We start from the raw sequence: 18,655 nt of genomic DNA, 5'->3' as shown, positions 1-18,655 counted from the left end.
ACTGCCTGAATGCAGTGTAGTGCGAAAACTATGGATGTGGATGCACTCAAATGATGTGATGGTACTGCCCGCAATTAAAACTATCTGATTGCAATTAGTTTGCCAAGCTTAATGAAAACCTTTCGAATCATGTTTAAAAATAATTTCAAATAATCTAGTGTGCTCACTGACACCACTTTCTCTAAATGCTGGTCTCACACATCTAACACACTAATTTTTTCCAATCCATTAACATTTGAGTCTTACTGTACACAACACTGAAATGACACATTACATGCATGCGAAACCTCAATCATCCCCAAGCACCAATATGAGAATTGCCTAATCGATTTTTTCAGGAAGAATACTACAAATAAGTGTAACAGATCTTCGTGAATGTAATGGTGTAAATACTTTAATAAATTACGATGGATATATTTTTGAGGAAACGTCCATAGGCAAAAATATCTACTGAATAAAGGAATACTATAAGTTGAGAGATTTTTACTTCTGTTATATTCTGATGCAAAGGTAGTATTCAATTGAAATATCAAGTTTTAGTATTTTGTGATTTTCGTTTTTAGTTTTCAATAAACATTCACTTACTAGTTTCAAAAAATCATTTTGTCGGACCTAGAGGAAATTCAAAAGGATAATTCCTGTCAGAACTAATTTCCAAAAATCGCGGTATTTCTTACGAGTTTAATAAAAGAAAGTAATGCAGAATGGTAAAACTTAACTTTACGTTTCGGTTCTATTACTGGTAAGAAGGTTTTGGCCGAAATCCGTCACCCGAAATGGAATCCAAAGTAATTTTAATTTAAAGAAATTTAAAGTGCTGCACAGTTCTGTCGTTTGCACAATAATGATTACTAACCACATTTTCAATAACAATTATTTTAATTCTAAAAATGTTGACCAAAAGTGCATGTTTACAGGATAGACTTTTTAATTTTTGGGGTCTTCTTGGAAAACGGCTTTGTTGATTGAGAAGATAGACAGACAATTTGTATTATAGGTTCTTGAACAGTGGAGAATCTACTCTTAATTTTCTTTGTTTTCATTGGACGACCATCTTTAGCACTTATGGTAATGTATTTAATTTGTATTATGTTTAGTCTATGCAGTTATTAATTGTAAGTAAAATTTTATATTAAAAAAACCTCTTATTTTTCTTTTATTTCTCATTTATAATTATTGAATATTGTTTTGATTTAACTACACTATGTTGTTTTTCTATTCCGCAAAAACTACGATTGGCTAAATAGCTTTAATGGATTTATTTTCATGAAGAAAATAAGTTTTAGCTCAGCAAATCAGAAAAAATAACAGCGAAATGACATTAAAAGACATAATTTAATAATTGTGAATGAACAAGAAAGAAAGACAAGATAATTTTTAACAAAAAAGGGTTATTCTCTACCAATAACCACGTAGACAAATAAAACATTTAATAAGTTTGAGATATCAAACTAAGCACGGACAAGTAGACGTTGAAGATGGCTTTGGTTCTACGAAACATCCTACACAAATATGGAGGGCGTTTGGTATATTAATCATGAACATCCTTACCATCCTCACCAAATATTTTTCCAGCAAAAACAATTTGAAATGGATTTGGAATTGCGAAGAATATGGCACCTCCTGCAACCTTCACAGACATAGAGGAGTACAAATTCCTCAGTCGAGTAGAACCTGTTACGACCTTTCATTTTATTAATATTACTCGTAATAACACCTTCTGAGGTACGTTACGTGTGTGTACTATTAATAACAGAAACATCGCACAACTTAGGTGGCATTCAGAAGTTTTTTAGCACCTTATTATCTTACTTACATTTATGCTAGTAGCAGCGCGTTGAAAGATCTTGCGATTTAAATAAGAAAAAATGGTCCCCTACTTTGAAAACGGTCCATAACCCTAGAAAAGCCGCTTTCACGATTATGAAGTAGAAACGGAAGGCTCAGTTTACATAAGCTACTCATTTCTGGTTAAAATAATAATAATAATTATGATACTGGGAATAAGCTTCATACAAGAAGTACTCTATCCTTAGCTTTAGTTTTTCTGTTACAGAGACACTCTTGTGGGTGTAGTGTAATGTATGTACGTTGTTAAAAGTTCAACACCGGAAATACTACGTTGGCCATTAGATTGTCCCTCTTTGAACTTGGTGTACTAATAGCGCACAAGTAGTTCGACAATTTTTATTTGAAACAGTTTTGATTTAGAGCCCTTCCTGGCGACGGAGTTGATTGAGCATCCCTCTTGTGTGCTATTTCAGTGTAATTTACGGTACTATCACCTGCAAATAATTGAGGAGGTTTAAATGAGTTTTAAAATCCCTTAGGCTGGTCATTTTCATGTACAAAATATTTGTTCAGTAAAGTTTAGGACCCATTTAATTTAGATTGATTTTAATAGGAGGTATCAAACTATTCATGCATTGGTTTTAAAAACAAGATAATGAAAAATATAATTATTTTGTCGTTATTATTATATTGTTTTTTTTTTTTTTTTTTTTTTTTTTTTTTTTTTTTTTTTTTTTTTTTTTTTTTTTTTTTTTTGGCGCATCAACAGCTGAGGTCATTAGCGCCCGGAGCTTTTTCCAGTGCACTGCCGGCCTCCGGACAGTGTTCTCTCGTTACAGACAACACTGTCCATCACCGGACAGTGAGCTGTAAGAAGCTCCTAGGAAGAGAAAATCTAAGGGTCAGCTGCTGGATTCGAACCCGGGACCTCCGCGTGGGAGTCCAGTATGCTAACCTCATAGCTAATCCCTTCCCTTATTATATTATGTTGTTAATTATTATATTACGAATTATGTAGTTTTTATGTTTTATGTTATTATGTCGTTAATTATTATATAAAAAAATGAACATACAAAAATACATTACTGATTTAAAAAAAAAAAAAATATACATATACTGGGTGAGCCAGTAAGTATTGTCCATAGGCCCACTGTGTGAAGTACATCTCAAGTGGGGTTCAATGACGTATTGGCCAACTTCATATTTTCCACTGTTCTTGAGTGACGTCACTTTAATTTTTTTTTTAAAAATCATTACTTTTTTCCAATAAAAATGTTATTACTCAGAAAGTTTTGGTCCGAATTCGATTCTGATGACACGGTTAGAAAGACAGATAAATTTTCTAAAAATTGATACCATTTCGAAACATAAGTTATTCTCCAAACAGCCTCAATCTTCCTCTGGATGCTGGAAAAATAAAAGTAATCGACATTTTTAAGAAAACTCATTAGGCCCTTACGTAACCTTCGTAACCTTTGACTTCCTTATTTTAAAATAATCTACTTTAAAATTGACTACTGGTCCATCTAAAAGAGTTTTCAATGAATTAAACAACTAGATAACTAACACTGTTAAGTGCTTGTGAACACGTTTTCTTGCAAAACAAACGTAATTTCTCATACGAAGATAAAAGGAATCCTGGAAAGTGATATACCGGAAACTTACCGAAAGTGAAAGCCCATTAAACAAGGAAACTTTTATAAAAAGTGCCAGCACCTAGGTCGGATAATGATCACATAAGAGCCTAATAAGTTTTCTTAAAAATTTCGATTACTTTTATTTTTCCAGTATCCAGGAGGAAGATTGAGGCTGTCTGGAGAATAAATTATGTTTCGAAATGGTATAATTTTTTAGAAAATTTATCTGTCTTTCTAACCGAGTCATCAGAATCGAATTCGGGCTAAAACTTTCTGCGTAATAACATTTTTATTGGAAAAAAGTAATGATTTTAGAAACAAAAATTAAAGTGACGTCACTCAAGAACAGTGGAAAATATGAAGTTGGCCAATACGTCATTGAACTCCACTTTAGATGTACTTCACACAGTGGGCCTATGGACAAAACTTACTGGTTCACCCTGTATATGATTTTAGTGCAGTTTAGAGCAGCTGTAGGAAGAAAGAGCATTGGTCGGTTTAAGTTCATTTTTCTATTACATTTATTGGTACTTTACTTTATCTATAGTTAGGCGTTAAAAATAATACTAATTAATCTAGTTTTTTAATATTAAATTTTAATGTAGTTTTTTTTCAATTATATTCTTAATCTAGATGTTCTCCCCACAATGTGATATATGTAATATCAAATAGATTAAGATATGCATCTTTTTAGGATAAGCAATTATTGTAAAGTACTTTAATAATTATTTGATTATAAAACTTCTTTAAAACAAGTACTAAATTAAAGAGCTACTAAATTAAATTATAATTTAGAAATGAATTATCATTCCAAGTAGTTATTTATTTGCCATTAAATATGTGTAATTTGCACTTTCATATTATTCAGTTGCAAAAAGTTATTAATTTAAGTAAATTTAGGTTATACTTTTGTTTGCCAAAAGTAATAGAAAGTAGAATGAAAACTACAGATCTTCCATTTTAACACGAGCTTAAGAGGGCATATGTGACATACTTGGGAATAGGTATGGTTGAATAAACAGTACTCGCATCTGATTGGCTCTTAAACCAACCTACTGTCAACACTTCTATTCTTCAATGTGATTGGCCAATTCTTTATTGCACATCATTTCTATGAAAAATAAAAGTTTAATTTTTTTTACTAATTCCCCCCCTAGGTATTTAATGAAGAATCAAATTATGCAATAAAAAATTTTCTCAATAAAAAACACAAAAAATAAAAGATTTTTCTCGCTTAATCTCTTGTTTTCTGTACTAATACTGTAAGGGTAAACAGAAAATTGGGAATAATGGTTATTTTCTTGGGAAGTAGGTAAAAGGAAATTGTGGGTCTTGTTTTAGATTCGCGTATTGTGCGCCGCCATTTTTAATGTTTATTTGATGAATTTTAAAGATTTAATGATTGATAGTTTGACACCTCGCATTACAGTAAATCTAAGTTAAATCTTATTATGATTACAAAATTTGATTAAAACATATAAGCTTTTTCAAATATTTCTAAATGGCTGAAGTTACGAGCTAAAGTACGAATGAAATGTTGGGTACTAGTTGATTTAAGTACCTTTTGTCGTTTAATCAACCCTTATACTTAACTTTTTAAACTGTAAGTTTTTGTTAAAGAGATTTTTGTACCTTTCGGATAGATTTTTCTTTTAAGTCCTTCATTTGAACAACTTTAAATATATCTAATGATAAATAACAATAGCGGGGAGGATGGGGACATCGATCACCTCCTCTTCAGATGCAGCAGATATAATAGAAATAGAGACAAGTTCCTACAGGAATTGGCAACACATGTACGATTTCCTTGTAGCGCTAAAAGCATTTTAGCCATAATGAATCCTGATGCGCTACGAATTATTTACAAATTCATTAAAGAGAATAAAATAAAAATATAGGATGCAGCTAAACTCCATAGTTGCGATTTTAGTTCTTAATTACTCACACAAGTACTATCATAACTACACTACTAATTACACCACTCTAAGCTCACATCAAATAACGAAGTCACATTCAGAGACCATTGTGTTGTTCTAGGAAGGAATGTCAGTACGCAGCGCTGAAGATATCCTTATCTCAGGGAAGCCACGAAGCAGAATGTAGTAGAAGAGTGGCTGGCATGACGAAGAAAGAAGTGAAAGAGGCTGCGCTGTTCCTCAAATTGAATATTGGAAAAGATAGGGCTGGTTTTTTTCCACCAACATATAGGTAAATTAAGGCATTCGAAGCCAACTGTAACTGTGCATACCAATATGTTGGTTTTTTCCAGGCCTCATATAAAGTAATTGGTTAATGTGCAAACAAGACCACTATAACAATAAATAAATAAATAAATAAATAATGATAAATAAATATTAGAATATCTAAAATAATTAGGCTGATTTACGCCGGAAATAGGGGATACAGTTTTTATTAATGCCTTGAGGTTTTGGACGCCCACGCACAAAACCACTTTAGACCAATGTATTAGATTTCCCACAAACATAAATCCAATATATACATTTTTTTTTGTATATACTTTCCCATGAAAGTAATAATTAAATACTTCTTTATTCATCATTCTAACTTTTAAAATAATAGAAAATGCGGTTTTCCAGAAAATTCCAAACCTTTAAAAGTTTAATTCAGTAAAGTTGCATATCTGGTTATAGATTTTCTTAACATTTGGAATAAGCAATACCTTCATTATAACTTGGTACTGAGTACCAGCGGAAAGATTGTACCATTGGAGAGATTGTCTAAATTGATGCTTGGCGTTGCAGTCGCCAAAGAACCAACAACTTTTTGTTGTAAAACGTTTCGAATAAAAGCGGAAGGATATTATTTGTTGGAGAATAGCAATTTCGTATCTATTAGAAATTAAACCGCAGATTACAGTACTTCCTCTTAAGAAATGTAATAAAAAACAAACTGCGAATACGGTGCGATTGCAATAATTCCCCTACAACTTCTTCTTCTGCCAAATTTTATTAAAATATGGCGAAGATTTACTGAGTTATTTTTTAATAATAGTTTATGAAGGGGCCTTCTTATGTGGGGGCAAACTCCCTTCCAAAAGTATATACCATCGAGACCCACAAAACGCAATCTAAATAAAATTCCAAATCGAATGACACTTCATTCGTGAAAATTGGTCGGCGCGTTCAGGCGCTACGTTGTTTACAAATAAGGGTAACAACAACAAGAATAAGAACAATTTTTGAAAATACCGTTTTTGTTAATTTTTAGCAACATTTTTTTTTTTCGAAGTCTGTTAGACCTGCGATGTTGCAAAAAAATACTCTTGTAAACGATGAGTCGCCCTATATTTTAAAGAAAATTTGGGAATTTTATCATTTACAGAAAAAGAGAAAAAAATGGTCAAAGATGGGTGTTTTTCCACGTTACGCTTTTTCATGCAATTGTTGACGATAAAGCTCATTTTTGACGACCCTATCGGACAGTTTTAATAAGAAATCCTTAACAAAAACTTAAAGTTTAAAAAGTTAAGTATAAGGGTTGATTAGACGCCAAAAGGTACACAAATCAGCAAGTACCCAACACTTCATTGATATTATTTCAGTCATTTTACTGCATTAATTTTCATTAATATTTTTTTAGAATTTATAAGATGTCACATACCCTTACGCTGGCCATTTTCATCTACAAAATATTTGTTCAAGTAGCACACCATTTAACTTAGATTGACTATAATATCTATTTTATATATAACAATCAAATTATTAATTACAGGTGAAAAAGAAAACGTTATAATAAATAAATAAAAATATGAGGCTAAAAAATTCATAAACGTTTTTTAAAAAATGCTCACACCAACATACATCAATGATTTTATTTTATTCATTTATTTTTATTTTTAAATAAAAATCGTCAGTTTAAGTTCATTCTTCGATTAAAGTAATTGTTATTTTATGTAGTAGTCAAACGTTTATAATAATAGGTAATAATTATCTGGCTTTATCGCAAATAATATGGTTTTCTTCAATTACATTCTCAATCTAGGTGTTCATCCCACAATGTTGTATATATGTAACATAAAATAAATAAGATATGCATATTTTTAGGACAGTTTATTATTCCAGTATTTTACTAAAAGTAAAATTAGAAGGCCTAATTAAATTATAATTGAGAAATGAATAAATATTGTTGAATAATCTACTTCTTATTAACTGTGTGTTATCTGTGCTCACGAATATTTCGGTAAGACGAATTCAATATTGAATTATTGCTTTAAATCCTCCGTGATTCAAATTTAAACAGTAGCCGACTCTAACTTTGTCTTTTTCTAATTTCACATGCATGTATATGTGACATCTCCAGAATAAAGGGCACATTAAAGAGAAATCAGAAGAATAATTTGGAATAGAGTTAAAATAAAGTACCTATTTATACGAAGATATAATACACATTTTATCACAATTTAACAAAAAAAAATACTATAAATGAAGTGGCCAGTGACATCTTATAAATTCTAAAAAAATATTAATGAAAATTAATGCAGTAAAATGACTTAAATAATATCAATGAAGTGTTGGGTACTTGCTGATTTGTGTACCTTTTGGCGTTCAATCAACCATTATACTTAACTTTTTAAACTGTAAGTTTTTGTTAAGGAGATTTTTGTACCTTTTGGATAAATTTTCCTTTTTGTCTGTTTTGCAAAGTTACATATCTGCTTTACAGATTTTTTTAATATTTGGAATAAGCAATTCTATCATTATAACCTGATAAGGTGTTACGTCGGAACCGTAACTACCACTGGAGAGATCTTTTTAAAGAATGATTATAGTTGCGGGCCCCAAACCATCCTCAATAACAATTTTTTTGAGAAAGCGTTTTGAATAAAATAGGAAGGTATTTGTACGTAAATAGCAAATTAAACTGCGATTTCAGTACTTCCTTTTAAGAGGAGAAAGAAAAATAAACTGCGATTACAGTACTTCTCCCTAAAAGGCAAAGATTTTGAATCAAACGACAATTCATTGATGTAAATCGGTTTATTCGTTGATAATTTTAACAATTGCAGTACTTCCTCTTAGTAGGTGGTAGAGCATGATGGCACTTCACAGCCACGTAGAGGAGCTTGAAATCACTTCTTCGTGCTAAATTTTACCAAAATAGGACTAAGCATTATGGAAATAGTGGTAATAATAATTTTAGAAATGGCCTGACTTAACACCTTATTACCTATTATTATAAACGTTTGACTACTACATAAAATAACAATTTCTTTAATCGAAGAATGAACTTAAACCGACGATTTAAAAATAAATAAATAAATAAATAAATAAAATAAAATGATTGATGTATGTTGGTGTAAGCATTTTTTAAAAAACGTTTATGAATTTTTTAGCCTCATATTTTTTTTATTTATTTATTATAACGTTTTCTTTTTCACCTGTAATTAATAGTTTGATTATTATAGATTAATAGATACTACAGTCAATCTAAGTTAAATGGTGTGCTACTTGAACAAATATTTTGATGATGAAAATAGCCAGCATAAGGGTCTGTGACAGCTAATAAATTCTTAAAAAATATTAATGAAATAATAAAAATGCTTTAATGCCAAAAAAGACGCATGGGAAGTTAATGAATTAAGGGAAGATTCTAAACGGGTTAACCAAATGTGGATGAGAAATCTTAGAGAAGGCATTATGGCCATTAAGAATAAGCTTTGTCCAGAGCGTCCTGTGTCCTTAATTTCAGCTCTTCAGATGGCAGTAGAAGTGATTGCGCTTGCACCATTACCGGAATACATTCTGATTAATTAGGCATTTCTTACTCAACTATAAAATGTCCGCTGCGGGAAGGTTGTGAAACTATTCCGGATGGCAGAACGAACTATTTTCCAGGAACTCTCAATCATATTAAATCTGGTATGCATTAGACTAGGCCAACAGCTAACCTGTCGCATCCTGAAGAGATAGGAGAGAAAAGTGCCTTTGGTAGATTCACTAAGTGCCATTCATTTTTAGCTTGCTCCTGTTAGACATACGACATTGAAACACCTCTACTAACAGGGGTTTATGCCCGATCTGTTCTGTAGAGCTTGTGAGAGGGTGGAAGAAACACCCATCCATCATAAGACGGAGAGCTCGCAGTGTGAGGAGGCTAGTTTTACGATTTTTGATTGGGCTAGATTGGAGCTCAGGCTGTTACCCTTTAAGGTAGTTGAACATTTTTTTGCACAGCTATTTATCTCAAGTTGCCCAGGCCCAGGACTGGATTTTCGTCCTAGGCGAGTGTTGTTTTTTGTTCTTCTTTGGGACTTTCAATACCGCAGGATTTCCTTTCCACTGGCGAATATTAATAATCCACCCTAACCTAGCTTACATCCGAGACGCTGACAGTACATAACTTCTTTGTAGCAGTTGAGGTAGAAACTGAATGTTTGTAATTTATTTTACATCCAAAAATAAGTTACACCACCTGAAAAGCATTGAATTGTTCGTTGATAGAACATAGAAGGGGTTGGATTCATGGAGAACCCGAAAATGCAGAGATGCTTAAGGGAAGCTATGCCTCAAAGCATTATCAGCGACTCCTTTTTAATGGTTTCTAGATTGTACACCATACGTGTAGATCCTAGGCTTTTTCTCATTTCGTTTCATGTTTAAAACTTTACGTTTGGCTGATGAAGAACGATGATGTCCCCAGCTATTTGCCAGCAATGCACAACCAACCATGTAAAACTTCCTTCAAATTTATATTAAATTAGTCGGTGTTGGAATCACACAATCGTATTTTTATTTTATCTTTTTGAACACTCGCCAATATATTTGGAACGGTTTGTTCCAATCTCCAGCTTAGTAAATACGATGATTGATAGGCAAATTGGCAAAAAACTTTTTGAGGTTCTACATCTCATTTACAGCACAATAAGCTACCATCCATTTTTTAATAATGATCCATTTTTAGCCGTTTCAAAAAATAATGATTTGATTCTTCAGCAAAACAACTGAGTTAAGCAGATCTGCCTTATACCAATTAGGCTAGATTGTTTTTGTTTTTCTTTTATATTATATTATTATAATTATCATTTTATTCACTCACTCTTATTTTTTCCATTTCCTCCAAAACCAACCTGCCGAACCAGGTAGCTGCTATTGTGGGCGTGCCAACTCGTAATTACATTTGCTGCCGAGTATCCCCTTCATTAAGTTTTTTCTTACCGGAAAATATTTCGAATGTAAGAATTGTTTATAGATACAATGAGTATTCCGAATCCGTTTCCATATTTTAGACTAAGTTCCTTTAAGAATGTGATCATACTTTGACCCAATCTTTTACTTAATGATGGATTTATTATTAGTATTTCTTTCATATTTTCCTATCGTTTCAAGATTCTCTTTAAATTTATCTTCAGTCTGGTTGTTACTTCTTAGCATACAAAGAATTCGTTTTGCATTATTAGAAACCAAAATGAACTTGATAAAATAAAATAACGGTAGTTATATAGCAGAAATCTTTCTTCAAATTATAAAATAAAGAAACTTGCAATAAAATAATAAATGCAATAAAACAGGGCAAAGGTTCTAAAATTTAACGTGATCATGAGAGCATCCACTGACGATGGCCTTACACGGTTGAAATTTCTGGAAAATATAAAGTGAATAATAATAAAACAAAGAATAAGTTTAAATGTTTCGATTAAAATACTCGTATAATCACTTTCTGTTGATTATTTTAATATTAGCAGTTAGCACGCAAAATTTAATAAAAGTGGTTGGAGACGTTTTAAATAAAATTAAAAAACTACTTAAACCTAATCTGGTATTTCTCCAAATCAGTAATTCTATAAATGCTTTTAATGCTCCTTAATGCTGAAACCGTATATTATACTGAAACTCCCCCCTTCGTTTTTAGAGGGGGTTTGAAAGTTCCCCAATTCTCCCTCAAAAATCCTGAGAAAATGTTTTTAAATAAAAGTGGTACGATTTAAGGTAAGAAAATTGTATGCAAAATTAAAAGAAAATTCGCGATTCCTATTGAGTATTTCAGCCACAACCTTGTTGGAAGCAATAATAGTACCAACACCAAATACCACGTTTCATCTTTCGGCAACTTTTCATTTACGTGAGTATTTTGTAAACATGCGCTCAGGAGTTTACAGAGTTTACAAACGTGAATCTCTGGTGATCACTCGATTTTGAAATTCGGTAAGAACGCGGAAGAGAGTAAACATAGTACACACAGATTTTCTTCTTTATAGTTCTCAAGAAGAACATATAATTTTGTTCGGAAAGTTTGGGGACTGTTGATCGTAACCGATTAGGCGATTCTATTCGCTAAAGGTGATTTTTTATTGTAATTAAGAGTATAATACTCCCCAGTACTGAGCTCACTAGGTGAACGTTCGCTTCACTGAAATGACACTTTCGCCTTGAGAGAACCTTCATTTAATAAATTTTGACGTAAATCTTAATTCAGATAGAGTGGATTTTGAGGAAAATGTATAAAACTGGAAAACCTATACATGAACATTCAACAATAAGAGGATGCTCTCATTGAAGCCCCAGCCAGCTTCCTCCACTACATTAAGGAACCCGAAAGCTCGGACTGTTCAAGAAAGTAAAGGGATGAAGAAGTGTTCACCCTCCATTCCATTGAGGGACCTACACAAACATGCCACTCTAGATAAGCATCGACTCTATAAATTCTATATGGATTTTTTACACCCAGTAATCCAATTCGCTAATTCAAAGACACTCAAATTCATTCCGCATTTTATCAACCTCCTTTCACCCCTCCAATCGTCCAGTTTACTCCACCTTTAATCTCCTTAATCTCCTTTAATCATGAATTGGTAATATAGCGTAACCGATAAGGCGAGATTATTCTATGAAGGTGATTTATAATTTAGAATACTTGACTCTAGGAGTAGAAGTTTGTTGGTTGGAATGGAAAAGGCGGCTTTGGACTAACTGGGTCTCGCAATAGATGATCAAACTAGAATGATATAGGTGGAATGGCGGAATTAGGAATGAATCCTCTTCTATTTGTGCAGCCATTACGTTCTATCTGTGCACGCCCATCCCCGTCACAATGACTCTCCGAAAGGAAGGAGCTACGCCCCTCGACTTCTTGAATAAGGGACGCCCTGTTACTGGAAGAAGATGTAGTGGATAACTACCGCTGGCCGGATCTAGTTACAGCAGAGACCTTTTCTTTGCGGCTGGGAGTGTACCTTGAGTCTCCTAAAGACACAATAGTTAAATGAGCTAAAACTAAGTAATCTATTTCAATTAACTTCCATATTTAGTCTGAACAGCCAATGCTTCCAGGATTTTTTCCCCAATTATTTAGATTTTATTTTATTTATTTATTTGGTTGTTTATTTTTTATTTTCGCTACCTTCAAACCAATTTAAAAAATATTAAAAATAATAATATAAAATAAGTAAATAAAACAATAATTTAATATACATTTAAATTTATTTTATTTTTGGTTTTTACGTGAACAAAGACAGACTGGTAAATAGAGATAATGGGAATTAAAGAAATTTTGCGAGCTGTTGGGATAAAAAAAGCTGTAAACTAAAATAATCTTCCAGTAACAACCTCTCAACGGGTAAAATGTCTCTTAACTAAAGTAATAAGTAAATAAAATGAAAATATAACAATAAGTATTGGCAGAATAATGATGGTAATTAAAAGTAATATAATAATAATTATCATTATTACAATAAAATTGTAGGAAGCATATTTTAGTGAAGTGGAAGGCGAATACTAGAGTGTAAGAGTAGTGGACTTCCAATAATTGCAGGGTCAGCCAAGGCCTGCGGCAAGAAATGATTGAATTGTGGAGACTAGAGTAAATTGAATCGCTGATTTTGATTTTGGATGTGCCATATCTCATCCACAGACTAACTAAACCCTGTTTTTGCCTATGGAGCCCAGTGATCGAGTAAAGAGATCTGCGTTGGATTTTAAAAAACGAAACATCTTATGACGCGGTTTTTACTAAAATAATTCTCCAGCAATCATGTAAAATAACGTGACAATTATTCAATCAAAAGCTAATACTAAAGGTGGTAAAACGAGTGAAATTCAGCCTTAACTTATTAATTTACAAATTTTTTTGAATGATATCTAAAGCAATATTTACATGCTCAGCGACTTCTTACTTTTTGGAGAGAATTATTTATTGATCATTAAATTGTTTTTGTTTTTTTTTAACTGAAAGTTGAGAACACATTAGATAGCAGAAAAGTACAAACCGAATGGAAAAAACATCACTCCATTATTGTGAAAGAAATAAGACTGTTTTATTTTGGAATCCCTTTATCTTACGTACAAATTAAACCTCTTTATACGTAAATATATGTTTTTTAATAACCTCTTGGTGTTTTACAAAATTTAGTCATGACTAATTCTTAATTCTGTTAAGAAAATTATTCATTAGTCCGATTACGACTAGACCCTAATCATCCAATATGACTAAATGTTCAATCGTAATTGGGCTAGCTAATTAGTCATAAGAATGAAGGATTAGTGATGCCTTTGCCGAACCAAAATTAAACTTTTTTTTACACAAATTTATTATTTTTAATTTGAAAACTTTGATCCAATTTTCCTCGCCATTAAAAAAATTTGTTTTCCTTGAGGAGCGTATTACTTTCTTTAACTATGTACCAACTAATATGTGTTGTTTTCTTGCAATTAAATTTATTATTTTTCGCAATTTAATGTACTTGGCTAAAAAGAATCCCTTGATCACCCAGATTATTCGAAATTACTTTTATAACTTTTCTTCCTTTCATTCATCACTGGACTTGCACAAAGTTTGCATTTTGTTCCGCTCTGTGGGGACTAAAGTGAGAAATATTATAGAAAACTGTTGGATCATACTCTATTGAGAACTCTTTTCATTAAATTTGTACAAGTTCATGGGATGAAAATTTAGGTCTGTTTCTTGAGATCTGAGTTTTCACCTCAGAATGGTTAAACAGTAGTTCCGTGGGGAAAAGAAATTATGAATTCATTGCGATTTTGTTGCTTTGCAGCTCAAGTAAGATGCTAACGATTTTGCAACGCTATGAGGAGATAGGGAATAACAGAACTTTCTGATCAATCACAGCGGGACTAACGAATAGGGTTCAAAATCATTTTGTAGTGCTGGATGCGCTTTCTGAGATAATTTTGAATCTTCCACGAGATTCAAGGGATTGGCGAATGGACCTCACGAAGAAGGTTTAAAAGAAGTTAATGAAACCTGCCATTGTCCTCGAACTTCTCACTCACCATTAAAGGTCGCAACTTGAGTACATTGCGCCAGTGGAGAAATGTATAGGCGCTGCTGGACGGCCGTCTGACGCCATCTGAGATTAGGAAACACGTTGATTGTTGCTCTGTCCAAATAGCCAACCTCTTGTTGCGATGTTCAGCGCTGAATCAGACGTTTACGGCTACTGGCAAGTCTTCCTAGGATTTCTTTCAACCACCTTCTACGGACCATGAACTACATGAATCTCAAGGTAAGAGTTGGCATTTTCTTACATAAATTTAAAAGCAGTACCAAACGGTATCCAGTAATTACGAAACAATTTGTACTTGGTTCGTTACACTCCCTTTGGCTCAATTAGGTCTTCTATTGTCGCTTCTAGCCTCCCTATATCAATCGGCAGTAACGTACTTGATTACTGTAAAGGGATAAACTCCAATAAATCTTATCTCTTCTTCCAATAACCACTTCTAGTTTTCAACTCATTCTTAGTTTAGCAAGATGATATTTACGTTTAATTGCTCAAATTTCAGAAGCATGTGCTTCAAAATAATGTGCTCTTTGCTCTTATAACTTTTTTTTTTTTTTTTAAAGCTCGTCAACATCTAAAAACTTTCTTTGCGCACTGGCAGACCTCCGAAGTATTTACAAGACTATAGTAAAGTGAATTATAACTATTAATGTAATTTAAATCCCTTTAGCTCTAATTCTTTAAGAGTTGGACCATTTTTAAGGAAAAATATAAAGAAAAGAAAGTAAATCAACTAAAACTCGCTAACCCACCCACTGTAGAAATCTTCAATAAAGAATTGTGGTCGGTGTATTTTATAGCTCTGATTCAGAGTCAAGAGTTTCACCGAGTTAGCACTACATAATAATGCCCCTAGCCTTGCACGGATCCTCGACCAAGCTGGAAGCCCTCACTCATATATCCCAGTAAACACGCCTACAACTTAGCTAAAAATCAATACTTCTTAAAAATAAACAATAAAAGATTGAGCAAAAGTAGTGATGAAACTTAAGTTTTTGTTATTATTTATTCTAATTGAAACTAAAAAATAATGAAACTAAAAAAGAAAAGAAAAAAGAAAAATCTTATAAAAATTAATAAATAACGACACATAACTTAACAACTACTAGGGTAACCCGTGCCACATCTATATTTAAAGAACAAATAGTCATATATATATAATGTGTATATGTATATATGAAAGAAATAATAATTAAAAAAATAAATAGTTTTTTTTCCATATCTTTTATTAAAATAAATAAAATTATCTGAGACATTTTTCCCAAACGAGGAGCGGATAGGTCAGCCCTTTAAACTTACCAAATTTAACCACGAATTTGTGGTAACAATTTGATTCTTTTCATCCTGCAAGAAATCCATTAAAATTTATATATAAAATTATAAAATTTTAAATAATAATATTGATTTTAATAATAATCACGTTAACTATTAATAATAAATTAAAAAAATCAAGTAAACTTGAATAAACTAAATTAAATTAAACAATAAAAGAAAGGGAAATTCTGTTAAAAAAGAATATATATTTCGTACATAGTGTAATTGAAAATAAACACAAAGAATTAATCACATTATTTACAAAATATTGAAAATGCCACCTAAATTAAAATTCATACGTACAATATTTTGTTTGGATTAATTTTTAAAACACAAGAAAGAGAAAAAAAAAGAATCCGAAATTGCAAATGTTTTCTCTTCAAACATGAAGTTGTTGCCAAACATGTACATAGTAATGAGCAGCTCTTTCAGAATCCTGTTTTGCCGCAGAATAATTTCTTAAATAAAGTTGATGATTCAAATATACACAATGCGTGTGGAAGTTTAAAAGAAAATGGTAGCCGAACGGTTAGAGGTGAGGCCCGCAAAGCTAAGATGTGTAATCTTGGTTAGTAGGTTCGATTCCCGGTCCAGAGGTCTTGCATTTTATTTAATGGGATTATGTGAAAAAGAAAGTACACGTAGATAGATAGAAAACTTGGCATAAATTTACATTTAATTACTGAGATTAAAAAAAAATAGTTGCGTTTTTCTTAGAAACTATATCAAAAAGTGGAAATGTTTTTTCAGTAAAATGTCATCAAATAACCAGTTTTGAGCAAAACCATACATCTAAAACAAGCACCAAAAAATAGCAATAAATTATCTGCCTATTCACCAAACAGACTTTCTGCAGTTTTTTGTTATAGAGTCACTTTGGTCACTCTGACCAAAGTCAAGTGTTGGTCGGTACAAACAAAGACCAATTTCAATTTTTCGAACTCTGCGGATCCCAAAAATTATACTTTCTCGTAGAGTAGCTGGCGAAAGTCAGGTTTGAAACAATCACTCGCCTCCTTTCCCTCAAATAAGCTCGGAGGAGGTGAAAGAGCTGATGATTCTTTTACATATGAAATAAAGGGTCAACGTTAGTGCACTCTTGCCCAGCAATCAAGACCACGGCCCCCTTTATTATTTAAAAATTTAAATTCACAAAATCACGTTTCTTGAAAGTACTAAGCAAAAATAAATCTTTCCAGAAGAAAATGTTTCAAATAAAAGGAAAAGGCATTTATGAAGAGAAAAGAAATTTATACGAAGTTTTAAGAAAATCGGTACATATTTTGAAATAGAAAAGCAATATGTTTGACAATATATATTGAGCGCCGAAGAAAGTACCCGCCCTTATTATTTGTATTAGTTGATGGCTCATTAACAACTTTACTTAATTTTCAGAATTAGAAATTTATATTCTGTAAACGGACATAAGTTAAAAAACAAACATTGATTGCTGATAAGACATCCAGAAAACTGTAAACTTTGACGTTTCTCAAAGGTGAACGTCTCTCTATTCGTCTTCACCGTTCGACCCTTAGATGCTCATGGCGCTTTAGATCTAGACCATATGCTGGCCATACTAAGCAATTTCAAGATAAGTAGGAACAATTCTTGTTGAATGTGGTCCACCTTTTTCCCTAAAAATGGCGCAAACGAAACGACAGCCCAATAAAAATTGATCCCTAGAAAAACTAATTAGGCCTATTAATCCCAGCCCAAAGCATAATACTCCACCACTCTAGTAGCTTCTCCTTTAATAAAAAGTTGCTGCAACATATCGTTCTTGAAATTGCTTGAAAATTTTCGCCTTCATTTAATTCGGGCTATGCTGTTAAATAACTTGCAATTGAATCACTTGTCACTGCTGCATACCGAAATTCTACCGTTATTTGTAAAATTTGTAAATAAAATCAATTTTGATAAATTGTAAATTAAGTCAAAAAGTGAATTGACATTTTCATTTTATTATTTTATTAATTTTACTAATTTAATTAATTGATTTATTTATATTAATTTAAATTCTATTTCGGTTGCTCTGTAATTGTTTCAAGTTTCTATATATTTTTGCGTTATTTCAATTTAATTTAGCTACTTTTATCGTTTGATTATTTTAAGTGCAGTTTTCTAATTTTATGATTTATCTTTCTTTTCTCTATTTTGATTATTTTGATTTTAATATTCTTTATTTTATTATCATTTAATATTATTTTATTATATCATTTAATTTAATATTATTATTTTGTTAGTATTATCAACTATTACTATTCTACTCTAAATTATTATTTGATTATTGATGTTAAATGTTGTATACCAGCATGTTGTATACATTGTATGGAACATGCAGAAATAAATGTTTCCAAAAAAAAAAAATACTATACAAGGTGACCAGAGTTATATGCTCCACCCACATTTTTTTTTTAACGGCAGGAAATTTCGAAAAAATAAAAAACACGTATTTAATCATTTTTAGTCTAGTTTATTTTCAGTGACTGACCCAATTTTTTAAACCCCTGTTTCTCGAGATACAGCATCCAACTTTTGTTGCATATTTTTATAGAATTTGAGGTCCTGAAAAAAAAAAAAAAAATTGAAATCGGTTAGGTTTTTCAAAAGTTATGGTCTTTTTAAAATATGAAAAACAAATTTCAGTTTACTGTCA

At 31.8% G+C, this 18,655-nt stretch overlaps 1 protein-coding gene across 16 annotated transcripts in view; it reads right to left on the bottom strand.

The window, feature by feature from the left end:
* Nucleotides 1-18,655, bottom strand: part of LOC141459277 (neuronal acetylcholine receptor subunit alpha-7-like) — a 377,452-nt gene that overhangs the window by 172,322 nt on the left and 186,475 nt on the right. For 10 of the 16 annotated variants that reach the window (XM_074138142.1, XM_074138146.1, XM_074138148.1 and 7 more), the window contains exon 3: nucleotides 15,985-16,029. The exons of the other annotated variants lie outside the window; for them this stretch is intronic. In XM_074138142.1, coding sequence (XP_073994243.1) covers nucleotides 15,985-16,029 — 45 coding nt within the window. The remainder of the gene's footprint in view (nucleotides 1-15,984; nucleotides 16,030-18,655) is intronic. 16 annotated transcript variants of the gene reach the window in all.

The sequence above is a fragment of the Rhodnius prolixus genome, unplaced genomic scaffold (genome assembly GCF_049639745.1).
Source record: "Rhodnius prolixus isolate KJV_2025 unplaced genomic scaffold, Rpr scaffold_11, whole genome shotgun sequence".
NCBI classification, from domain to species: Eukaryota; Metazoa; Arthropoda; class Insecta; order Hemiptera; family Reduviidae; genus Rhodnius; species Rhodnius prolixus.
The sequence above is the reverse complement of the archived record's forward strand: the minus strand, read 5'-3'. Positions and strand labels throughout refer to the sequence as shown.